The sequence below is a fragment of the Dipodomys ordii genome, unplaced genomic scaffold (genome assembly GCF_000151885.1).
Source record: "Dipodomys ordii isolate 6190 unplaced genomic scaffold, Dord_2.0 Scaffold90, whole genome shotgun sequence".
Lineage (NCBI taxonomy): Eukaryota > Metazoa > Chordata > Mammalia > Rodentia > Heteromyidae > Dipodomys > Dipodomys ordii.
In genome coordinates, this window is record NW_012267306.1 from 10286375 (window position 1) to 10299699 (window position 13325).

The window sequence follows — 13325 nt, forward strand, 5'->3', positions numbered from 1 at the left end:
ATAGAAGTCTTAGATTAATATATATTCTTGAATACTGTTAAATTCTAAGCATACACTTCCCAAATTATGTCTTTCAGTTGCTAAGAAATTCATTTTACTCTGTCTTAATCATTACACAAGATCACATTTTTTAACTAAACCTATCTTCTTACAATTGACCATTATGTGCTTAGAGATACATATTAAAATTAACTTAAATAGTTATTGGTATTCATATACCACCCAAGATATTTTATAAGTATTAATTTTTTTACATAAAGAGGAAAAGTAGAGGACCAATACTTGTTTATTGATCACTGATAATGTACAGAAACCTCATATATAACATTGTGCCCAGAGAAATTTTCACTTTTTTTCTGATTAACTGAGATTTTTTGAAATGACAACTTATAATTTCAGTGCTACAAATGACATTAATGTTTTCTTCTCTCTGCAGAATATCCAGGGCAGGGCCACAGATAATAGAGTTGGGATTGTGGATGAGTGATAGAAGATTCATCTTATACTGTTTGACAAACCTTATATCATCACTCACTATTTTTATTGGCTTACAGCAGAAGTGCAACCAAGAAAACTGGGAATCCTAGAGCAAAGAATAAAACTAACCTTAAAATACTATATATGTATATAGTATTCAGTATCAATTTATTTATTTATTTTGGCCAGTCTTGAGGCTTGAACTCTGGGCCTAGGCACTATCCCTGAGCTTATTGTTCAAGGCTCTGCTCTACCACTTGAACCACAGTGCCACTTCTGGCTTATGTTGTGATTAGTTAAAGATAAGAGTTTCAGGCTTTCCTTCCTGGTCTGGCTTTTAATTTTGACCCTTAGATCTCAGTCTTCTGAAAACCTAGAATTACAGATGTGAGCCACCAGCACCGGGATAATATTTAATATGTATATTTTCCCCTAAGGAAAATATGAGGATGAAACTCTTATAGTTACCAGTAACTTACTATATGTAAGAATAAGAATTATTACCTTAAGAGGTTTTAATTTATAGTAAAACAATGGTATAGTAATGCTGTACAAATAGTTTTAAACTTTAAAACATTTACCATTTAGAACTCAGGAAGGAAAAGCAGAAAGTAGGAATACCTTGTTATGAATGACAAGTTTTCAAATCAATTACTCCTATTGATTACTCAATTATGTCAATGCTTTCAGTGACATAAAATGAGATTTTCTTTTATATCTTGGAAGAGTAGGATGGCAACCGTAAATGAATACATAGAAGATAAAGGCCTTGGAAATCCTGGAAATGCCAGAATGAATTGACACTTCTAACTCAATTCTCTTGTTCTTTCCCATAATGCACTGTTCTAACCCTGAAACACATGCTCAAATGTATTTTATTTAGCCAGTGATTATTTTCTTACTAAAAACAACAACAATAAAAAAAAAGGACAAAGGCTGAACCAATGCAACAGCAATGTTCACAAGATACTATGTTGGAAATGACCTCTACAACTTGGCGGGAGGGAGTGGAAAGTGGGAGAAAAATGTGAGAGGGGGTAACAATGTTGGGCAAGAAATGTACTTGTGGACTAACTTATGTAACTGTAACCCCTTTGTACAATACCTTTGCAATAAAATTAAAATTTAAAAATGTCAAACAATTGGCAAGCATTCCTTTGGCTAGGACTAGGCCCTGATTTCACAATGGGCCTTATTCCTCATTTCACCTTGTCCTTGGCAGCATAATTCCTTTTTGAAGCCAAATCTCCAAACTCCTGAAGCCATTTGAGTTTTCCCATTTCATTAATTTAGAATATCAGTATTTTTCTTCTCCTCACCCTATCTTTTAGCTGGTAACACTTCTGGTGAGTTTGAAGCTAATTAGAATGAAATAGGTTGAGAGATAATTTTTGTGTAAATCTTGTTGATCAGATTACTCTAATTTAAATTAAATTACTGTTCATTTATTGACATATACTGACATATATATATATATATATATACATATATCCTATATAACATATTCCTGAAATCTTTTGCTGAGGAATTTTAAGGAAATATGTAATTAGGAAATACTTATGAGATAATCAGATTTTTTCTAATACACGTATTAGAAAACGTTCTTCCAAAAGTTGACACAATGAATATGCATATATGCTTATATATTCTAGTAAAATATATGCATATATATCATTGTATATTAGATATTATATAAATATTGTATGTATTGTATATGTTGTATAGATTCTATATATGCATATATGCATGTATTCTACTAGACTATATGTATGCATATATGAAGAGTATATATTCTACTACAATATATATGTACATATACAATTAATATATACATATATGTGTATATATTCTATTTCTCTCTGAATTAATCAAAATACAATAACTTTTTTCCATATATTCTTGAAAAAACTTGTATTTCTCATTCAAAATCAGGTCAATATTTATACAAATGTACATACCTACTTTTATCAGAATTTGATATTTACTTTTAAGGAATAACAATTCATGTTAAATATATGTAGTAATTGCAGCATTTCATGCATGGTCATTTTATCATATGGACTTTAGTGATTCATAATCAACTTTGTGTTGAAGACAATATTATCAGTTAGTATGAGGTCCAGCATCTCTCTATCTATCTAAAACAGTTATTCAAAGGAAAAAAAGAGAAGATAAAATAAATCAGAGTGGCAAGATATTTTAAAGGAAGAAAAGAGAGAAGATAAAATAAATCAGAGTGGTAAGATTTTTTTTGAGTACTGGTACCTTTTTAATTGTCTTCTCAATAAGCATATCTCCGACTGGCATTAGAATACCTCCAAACACAGCCAGGACTGCGCCAATGACAGCCCCAGCGATGAGGCCACAGTTCCTATCACAGCCCATTGTTTGTGTACAGGAGAAAAATCAAAAGTAATCACTTGCTTTCTTCAAACTTCCAGAGATGGTGAAGGTGTTTTCTGCGTGCTCTGGTTCTACAATTAGAAAGAGATAGCAAAACTGGAGCTTAAATATCAGTACAAACAGATCAAAGTACAAAGAAAACACACCACTAAGACGGTTATCATTATGACAGTTATAAATTAGCAGATATTTTCCTTGTTTGTTGTTGTTGTTTGTTGTACCAAACTGACTTTCTAGATTCTTCTTCTTCTGTTGGTCCTAAGCATCTCACAAGAAGCAGAAATAATGTCAGAGATTGTTGGTTCAAATTTTTGTTTGCAATTTTCTTCCTGTGGATGATTAACATACTGAAATCTTATCTACGGAAAACTACGTTTACATACTTATTCCCTCCTCTTTTCCTTAGCTTGGGATGCTTTGTTGTATTCTCACCTCCTATCTACCTTCTCCACCCAATCACATATTTATATTTATTAGGACAGGATTTCTAAATGGGGGTTTTGATATTGTCTCTAAATGCTAAGGGATTATGGCAACAGATGCTGTTCTCACTGTACCTTATTCACAAACATACAGCAAGATAAAGGTTTTTTTAAGGAAATAGTCTGATGAGTCTCAGAGAGAATCAACTCTTCCAATCATTTTTCAGCTATCTGTTGAGATAAAAAAAACAAAGTAAGTATATTATTGAAAATATGAATAGAAGGAGGAAGGGTAAGGAAATTCAGTGGTTATTTTTAACCTACATTATGTAAAATTTGAACTATGTAACTTGAGGTTAGGGATGAGAAGGGGAAATGAGGGAGAATAGTGGAAGGGTTTACACTGATCAAGATGAATTATACTCATAACCTAGTTATCAAATTGAAAATTCTACATATAACTACATAAATATAATAATAATAATCCCCCAAATAAATCCTAGGATACATATTAACATCATCATAATTGTAATAACTCTTAAAACCCTGCTTTTGTGTGTTGAGTTCATGTTGTAAATATTTAAAGAAGAACATCTTTTAAAACATTCTTGTTAACTTTCTTGCTAATAATGACTTTAGATGTAAGGATTTGGAGAAAATATATAATGTGGAAGATATTTTAATAATAGGCATTGTCTTTTTACTGTTCTTAAAGAATTTTTTATGGATCTACCTACAATATTCTTTATTGCTCTATGTACTGATTAAAAATTAATTAATTCTGTTCTGTATTACACTTAGATTTTATTATTTGTGGCATCATGATATGCTATATAGCAATTACATAAGAATTGGAAGGAAACAATTTATTGGAATATTGGATCTTATTGAAATAAAGTCAATAAAATATATCATTACTGAACAAAATTTGAAAACAAGTTTTCAGTATTTTGATTATAATGACATTCATTTTGGGGTGAGGTTGATCTGTAAGTAGGAGACACTTAAGAACAAGCATTGTACTTACAAACATATACTCTCTTCTTCCCAATGCACATGGCCAAGTAAACCATAGATGCCAACAGAGACTGGCCAAGTAAACCATTGATGCCAACAGAGACTGTGGCACACAGAGAAAATTTGTTTCTATACTCTACATAAAAAAATAGAACCATTTAATTTTCTTAAAAATATTGCTGTCTAGGTAAGAAAAGAACTGTGAAAAGATTAAAAAATATCCCCTCCCCAAATGGAGGAATATAAATGGAACTTCTTTTTTTGGAAACCATTATTTGATCTTTCCTACTTCTTGTGATTTCTTTTACCTACTAGATCCTGCTACCTAGGGTAACCACCCACCTCCCATTCATTATATGAATAAAGATACTCCTTCTATTCCTTCAGAGTGGCATCCTGATTAGGTCGCTGGCAACTGAAGTTTGTTTTCTCCACAAAATCAAAGAAAATCCCACAAACCAAAGCAATTGATTTATATGTATATAGGAATTATATTTATTACTGAGCAAGTGGGGCTAAATTTTTACTTTGGGGATGAGGTGTGAAGAACAGCATTTCTTGCCCTTTGAATCCATATCTTATACTACCTTGAGTGCCTTTAACCAACAGTGTCATAATGGAGAAGAGCCAGTTATTTAGTATGGATAAAGACTGAATGCTGTCAAATGCATTTCCTTTATAAAGTATAATTATAAAGCATCTTGGACTCGTCTTAAAACACAGTCTTTTAAACAACCACAGTAATCACTAAATAGACTATAACACTGTGGTGTTACTTATGAAACAATAATCATATCTGCAAGCTATTTTAGTGATCCAAGTCTGGCATAATTGAGATTAGGAGATTAGGGACTGAACCAGAGTTCAACTATCACTCGATTGCCAAGCAATAATGGTTAAACCACTTTATGATTCTCTGTACTCCAATTTATTTCTGTGTAAAATGAGATCTAAGGTGCTGTAGGTAGCTTTGAGTCTAAGTACCTAAGGCAGATTTTCATTAAGTTTTTATATGGAAGACGAGCAACAAGAACAATAATGGACTGCATAGCACTGATGACAGTCTAGACACCCGCACTTATTACTTGGCCTGCACTCATAACTGACAGTCTTCTCTCAACGTTAGGGAGCTTTAGAAGAATTTTGTAGGCTCCATGGCTTTGGGATCCCACAAAAAAAAAAAGAAAAAGAAAAAGAAAAAGCAAAGATATACAGGCCAGAACATTTTATGTCCATACAGAAAGCTCCAAAATGGAGTCATTTCTTTTGGAAAGTCACTTTATGTGCCACATAAACTGAATAAAAGATTCTTCATTTCACGTTAATTTCTAACTCTGGTAGAAAATAAAATTATACAAAAATTTCAGTCCTATTGCTGCAAGACATACAGTACATATTTGTTCTTTTCAAGGTTCTATGTGACTATCATTTTTTTTAATTGTGAAAATACCGTACAGAGGGGTTACAATTACATGGGCAAGATAACGAGTACATTTCTTATCAAGCATTGCAGCCTCCTCCTTTGTTTCCCCTTCCCATTCATTCCCTTCCGCTTCCCCTCCCTCTTCCCCCCTCCCACCTCCCCGCCAAAGTTGTTTGTTTTTTGACATAACGTCTTGTACATCTTATTGTTGCAATGGGTCCACCTGTATCCCTATTTAAACAATTTGTTTTATCCCTTCCCCTCCACAAATTATATCAACATCAAATACAGTGAAAACAGGGGTTATACTGTGGGGGAGGAACATACAAAGCAACAAAGAAATTATCTTATAAATATGTTAGAAACAATCGCAAGAAAGAAAAAAAAAACATTTGAATCCTTATCTTGGGCAAGTTCCTATCCCCATGTACTAAATCTGGATAAGTTCAAGAGGTAAAAAGTTCTAAGAGTATTTGCAAGAAGTAAATTCCCAGACTATCTATGGGAAGATCCAATGAGCAGCATCTGCTTTCCCTTAGGATTTCTGTGGACTCTGAGACCAGATATATTTGAGCAAAGATGAGACTGGATACTTTCTGGGTTTTTGTTTGCTTTTATTTTAAAACTGAAGTGAGCTGGATGACGGTGGCTCAGGCATATAATTATAGCTACTCAGAAGGCATAAATCTAAGGATTACTGTTTAAAGCTATCTTGGGCAGGAAAGTCTGGGTGAGACTCTTATCTCCAATTAATCACAGAAAAAAAAACAGAAGTGGAGCTTTGGCTATAGAGGTAGAAGCTAAGGGACAGCACTCAGGCCCAGAATTAAAGTGCCCCCCCCCCAAAAAAAACACCCTGAAGTGAAATAGTACACGCAATCCCACTGCTATTTAGTCAAGTTCCTTAGAAAACAGTAATATAAAATAATATATTGTGTTGAAGCATGTGATTTAAAATGTTTAATATTAGCCTAGTGCTAGTGGCTGCCACATTTATTTCTAGCTAATCAGGAGGCTGAGATCTGAAAATCTTGGTTCAAAGCGTGCCCAGGCAGGAAAGTCCCTGAAGCCTCTTATCTCCAATTAACCACCAGAAAACTGAAAATGGCCCATTGGCTCAAAGTGGTAGAGTGCTAGCCTTGAGATAAAAGAGCTCAGAGGTAGGACCTATGCCCGGAGTGAAAGCACTATGATCAATCAAAAAAAAAGTTTACTATTGGTCTGTATTAATGTACAAGCAAAGACACACATATTGATTTAACATTACTTCAACCATGTAATTTGTGTGAAAAGGAAATATAGTTTGTCTACTAGTGCAAAGTTTCAGCTGATTCAGTGATTACTATTGGTATGTTTTTGGTGCCTCTGCCTCATCCACAAGAAAAAGGAAGAAGACTTGAGATTACATGGGTTTATTTATTATTCTCTAGTGCCTGTACAGCATGTTTGAAAAAAGTTGCTACTATAATCATAATTTATCCTTATGCTAAATAATAAAAAATAAAATTGGTTTTGTTCACATGAGGCAAAGTAGGCACACATATATTATTTGAGACACACACTGAGTACACACAAGTTTAGATCACAGAACACATTTTATTCAATGGCTTTTCTGCCCATATTTATTATCAGGAAATTTTCCATCATTTTTAGCTAGGCAGACATTCTGAATTTGGGTCTGGCAACCTCAATTTTCTTAAAATAACTTTTTATATATTAAAATAATGTTTCCATTGGTTAATTTTAAATTAAGTTTTATTTACTTTTTTTTTTTTTTGGTGGGTGGTGGGGCTTGAGCTCTGGGCTTGGGCGCTATCCCTGCACTCTTCAGCTCAAGGCGAGTGCTCTACCGCTTGAGCCACAGTGCCACTTCCAGTTTTCTAGTGGCTTATTGGATATAAGAGTTTCACAGACTTTCCTATCCGGGCTGGCTTTGAACTGCGATCCTCAGATCTCAGCCTCCTGAGTAGCTAGGATTACAGGTGTGTGCCACTGACACCTGGCAAGTTTTATTTACTTTGTATCAATTACTTGCTCTGCATAGGAAATATTTATATCTTTAATAATTTAGTTCCTGTTTTAAGTATGGAAATTAGAACACAAACAATAATCAGATGAAGAAAACAATTTAGACTTATGTAAGATAAAGGAAAGGAAAAGAAGAGGGCTTTTCAAAGAGGTCACATATCTGTCTTCATTCTGTGTGTAAGTCTGCTGTCTCCTATCCAATTTAATACATTACAAATAGAATCCTTTGTGGACGTCATGAAAAGAGTCTATCCCTTTTTGACTATGTTTTTTTTGTTTTGCTTTTTTTTTGTCAGTTGTGGGGCCTGAACATTGGGTATGGGCACTGTCCCTGAGCTGCTTTTGCTCAATGCTAGCACTCTACTACTTGAGCCACAGTGCCACTTCTGGCTTGTTTTGTTTATGTGGTGCTGAGGAATTGAACCCAAGGCTTCATGCATGCAAGGCAACCAAGCACACTACCTCTGAGCCATCTTCTCAGCTCTTGACTATCTTTTTTAAAAAAAAGAAAAATACTTTTCTTTCTTAAATTGTCACATTGGCAGAATATTTCTATAATGAACTTTTCAGCAAAATTTCCTCTCTAACTGTCCTGGGAAACTAGTAGATACTGAGGCATTAAACCAAGCCTGTGGTAGCTGAGCTGTAGAAAGCCTCTCTAGCTATAGCCATGAGGACAAATCACCAGAGAATCTCATTATCCCCTGTGTGGTTAATGTGTTCCTTAGGAAACTCCACCCAGAAAATGTATGGCACAGAGGCGACATTTGCTGGAATGTGAACAATGACATGTGATAAAAAGTTTACCTTTATGAGGTATTTATTTAAATTATACACCTGTTTCTGCTATTTAAAATCTCCCTCTCATGAAAGATACAGCATAGGTCCATTCACCCCAAATTTTGGAACTATTGGGGAATAATTCATTGAATTGAATAAGAATGTGTTATTTTGCTACTTTTACCCTATACGATAACTATACATCGCAAGATCACTGTTCCCTAAACATGGGTATGATGGTCCAAAATAGTAAAAACTGAGTGCCAACCAATCATTTAATCATATGCAAGGAGAAGTCTTTGGTAAATCTTAGATAAATCTAGAAATTGCTATTCAGATATAGAACTCTGCTTTCCATTTAAATTTTGCACATAATTCTGATAGATGAAGATACACTGAAAAACTGCAAGGTAGAAAACAATGCAAGAACTGCTCACCTCTCTTTCAGTCATAGTTCTCTTGGGCTGTGAGTCTCCCAATAGAACTCAAGGGCTCTGCTGAAAAGTCTATATGAATTAGAAGAGCCTTCACAACTCCTTTCCTTTGACTTACTTACATGTACACTTGCATCTCAACAAAACATAGTCAAGTAAAAATATTAAGTAGATAATGTATAGGTATCTGTAATGTAACTTCACTAAGTCTTACTTTGTCATATATTACAATGTAAAACATTTTGGCAATAAATCTAAATAAATATATCTATGACATAAGAGTAAGCTGTGTTTTCATGTTGCCTGAGTAAAATATTATTATTATTTTTTTATGGGTAGAGCTTCTTGAACTCAGGAACTGGGTGCTGTCCTTGAGCTTTTTCATCCAATGCTAGTGCTCTACTACTTTGAGCCACAGTGTCACTTCTGGTTTTCTGGTGGTAAATTGGAGATAAGAGTCTCAAGGACTTTCTTGCCTGAGTTGGCTTGAACCACAATCCTCAGATTTGTAAAGCATTATATACAAAACTAACAAATTTGTATTATTATACAAAAATAGAAATGACTATTTGTAAAACAATAAAACACCACACAAATGTAAAAATAGCTACTATCCTAGGACAACGCTACTTGGAAGGTTACACTCATTTTATCCCAGTGAACTAAAAAAGGTTGAGATTAAATCAGAAACTATATACAGAATTAACTTATTTGGAAATAGAAAACAACACACAAAAATGAATGTATGTGAATATAGCTAAAATTTTCATCAACAATAAGAGCAGCAACCATGAGTTCTGAAAAAAAATAAAATTTAATATGTTCTTTACAAGTACTCCTATTTAGTATGATTATTTCTCACAGGCTATTTAAGCTATTATTTGATGGTTTCATCTTTGATTTATTGTTATGATTTAATAGTAATTTTGATAGATGAAAAGATCTACATTTTTTCCTCCCATAAACATCAAAGAGCCATTAGATTTTGTATATAAGAAAAAAAATTTAAGACTGCATTTGATTTCCATCCAAACTGGTATTAAACAATGTTTCATTTTAACTCCAAAAGATTTCACATATATAAAGGCATCAAAGAAAACATTGACAAGTTCTAAAACTATACAAAAACTTTTAATATTTATTTTAAGACAATATTTGAAACTTCTGGAAACGGTTTAAATTTACTGTAGAATATTTATATTATTTATAGTTACTCTGTAAAATTAATTGAGCCTTGTAGTTAGTCTCTCCAGGATGAACAGAGAGAAAAACTACTACCACTTCAAAAGAATATTCACTAATACATGTATTAAGCTTCCTGAATTGTCAAGGACTTTAATTTCGCCTCGTTTTTATTTTTCTACACAATTTTTTACTAATTAAATTTTAAATTATTGCTTTATATCCCTACATTTTTACCATTCTTAGTATCATCACATCATATTTCATATACTTCAACAATTTCAATTACAACATATATAAATAATGAAACATACTTACGTAAGTATATGTCTAAAATATACATCTAACCATGGAGACAACATTGAGATTGCCAAAAATTGTGCAATTAAAAACTAAAGTAGCTAATAACTCTATGAACTAATGAATATCCAAAAAATGTACTGAATAGAATATTGACACAAGCATTATAAATCATTTATAAAAAGCAATCTCACTAGATTAATCTTCATTTATAAATCTTTTCCTCATAATATAAACCTATTGGAGTAGTGTAAAAGGGAAATTCTATTATGGGTCAAATTAGATTATAAATCATTTTCAATTTTAGCCAATATATTTATTTATAGATAAGCATGATATTAAGTATCAAGAAATGAAATGTTATTTATAATTTGATACAGTTTTTATTCCATTTAAATACAAAATATAACAAACTGGAACAAACCCCCACCAACCTATTTTAAAATAAAGCTAGAGGTTTTAGAAAAGTATCTACTATTTTTTATTTCCTTTTATATATCTTCTTAAGAGTATTTATGATACAGTCATCTATCATTTAAGAGATGGAAAATTTCCTAAATATATATTTTTTTTAATTTAAAAGAGAATCCTATGACTTACCTTGAAAAAGATTAAGAAGAAATGTTCAATTATATGCTCCAAGCTTCTGAACACACAATTCTTAACAGGACCAAATGTTTTTCTGCAGAAAATTCCTGTCCTGAACCCTTCACTACACATGTATGTGAGAGCTTAAATACACTTAGAAAATTACAACGTCAGATCCTAAAGTATGGTTTGCTGCCAGAGGAGTTAAAAAAAAAAGGAAATAAAAGTAACCCACACACATCTGACTTCTGGCTAATGTTCTATTTTTGTTGACAACCCATTACCTCTATCTGAGATACTCAACAGTGCTTTTTTTTTTTCCTTTTGGCTCTGTACCCATCCAAGTAAGTCAGAAGCCAGAGAAACAAAAGCAACTGATTACTGGACCACCCCTAATATATGCTGTTTTAGCACACAATAATCATTCCAGATGTTGAACTGAAAGTGGAACAGACTGATTAAATCCGAGGAATGTAGCCATACATTATCATGAATAAGATTGCACAAGTCATCTCAGAATGTATTAAAGGGTGCTACACACTACACAGCATACATCTAAAATATGATACTTTTGTAAACTATTGGAAACTCTATCAGTCAACAAGAATGACAGATTTGTACAAAGGAAATAGCCTATTGTTCTAGATGAGAATTCTTAACCATTTCTCGTTACTCTTTGTTTTTAACAAAAAGGTTTCATGATCACAGAGAAATCATTCTACAAAAAAAAATGTAATCACTTAAAATTCAGTCAAACTCTGACTGTGAAATAACATCCAAATTGAGTTAGGACTGAGGATATGTAGTGAAAATCATATATATCAGTCATTTCTAAAATGCAATTATGTTTATATCTAATCAAAAGAGAAGGGCTTTTACTTGGGGGTAAGCAATACCCTTAATATCAGGACTCTAATCTCACAAAGAAATTCTCAGAATCAGAAGGCTACATGGGCTTATATGTGATAGTCTCACTAGAGAAATGCCTCCAGGTCATTCTTGAAATAAAGCAACAGTGGCAGAAACATATTTTCTCATGAGATCATCTTTGAAACAATTCTTATCGCTATGCTGTCTCTCTTCTGGGCCAATTTGTATGTGGTAAAAACAAGCACATCTTTTCTCCTCAATCACTGCTGTTTTTCTAGGATGACTTTAATGACACATCTATTTACAAATTAAAAGGAAACCATAAAAATACTTTAGGTATATCCAGATATTAGGGTTTTGTTTAAAAATTTTAGACCACTTAGGGTAAAGTGGTAGCAATCAGTACCATCTCAATATGTTCTGTTCTTTATACTTTAAAAGAATTAGAAATTTCAGGAAACAAGGCAATCTCCTTTCTTTTATTTTTGTCTGTATATATAAAGAAGGAGATAATTAATTTAGTATATATTTTAAGAAGATCTCTGAATCCTAGCTACTCAGGAAGCTGAGATCTGAGAATCACAGTTCAAAGCCAGCCCAGGCAGGAAAGTCCGTGAGACTCTTCTCTCCAATAAACCACTAGAAAACCGGAAGTGGTACTGTGTGGCTCAAGTGGTACAGTGCTCGCCTTGAGCTGAAGAGCTGAGGTACAGTGACCAGGCCCAGAGTTCAAGCCCCATGAACAACAACAACAGCAACAAAGAAGATCTCTTTTGTAGATATATCCTGTGTGTTGAAGTCCTTATTGGTATCTTCTTTGCAACATTAATTTCCATGAACACACACACCAAAAAGACAATTTAGAAACAGGTCAGCAGCACAAAAGCAGATAAAACCTACTTTAAAAAGAATATTTTAAGCAAGTGATGTGACACTTAAATTCTGATAAAAATATAAATATGATTAGAGAAATATATTTTAGGTAAAATAGATTCTGAAATGGACACCAACTTTACATGGATCATTATTTACTCAGCATTATTTACCCATCCAACTGTTCCGATTGTCTTTAGAAAGGAAAATGTCACACATTCTCTTGGACAGTCCAGAAAATCAAATTACTTTCCTAGAGGCAACTGTCAATTGTTCAACCCCATAGAAAAGGGCTCCTGAATAGTTTAGCATGCAAAACTCAGAAAGCACAGACCAATCAAGTGTACACAACCATGGATCTTGATGAATGTATGTATCTTGCAAAACAAGGCTGTGAAATGCTATGCCACTCTAGAGTAAATGACATTGGGTTTGAATTGCAAAAGTTCATACCTACTGTATTGTTAAGGGATATGTTTTATATGAAGGTATACCTCGCATTTTGTAAATCCACCTCAGCACTAGTTA

The 13325-nt window shown here is 33.1% G+C and overlaps 1 protein-coding gene across 2 annotated transcripts in view; it reads right to left on the bottom strand.

Moving 5' to 3' along the window:
* The window catches only part of Cd36 (CD36 molecule (thrombospondin receptor)), a 53839-nt gene that overhangs the window by 27314 nt on the left and 13200 nt on the right, over window positions 1-13325 (bottom strand). Inside the window, exons 1-3 of one of the 2 annotated variants that reach the window (XM_013026057.1) lie at window positions 11067-11361; window positions 3438-3533; window positions 2743-2951 (exon numbers count right to left, since the gene is read on the bottom strand). In XM_013026057.1, the coding sequence (XP_012881511.1) occupies window positions 2743-2862 (120 nt within the window). In that variant the 5' untranslated portion in view covers window positions 2863-2951; window positions 3438-3533; window positions 11067-11361. Of the gene's footprint in view, window positions 1-2742; window positions 2952-3437; window positions 3534-11066; window positions 11362-13325 lie in introns of those variants that run through there. The other variant, XM_013026058.1, reaches the window with a different exon arrangement.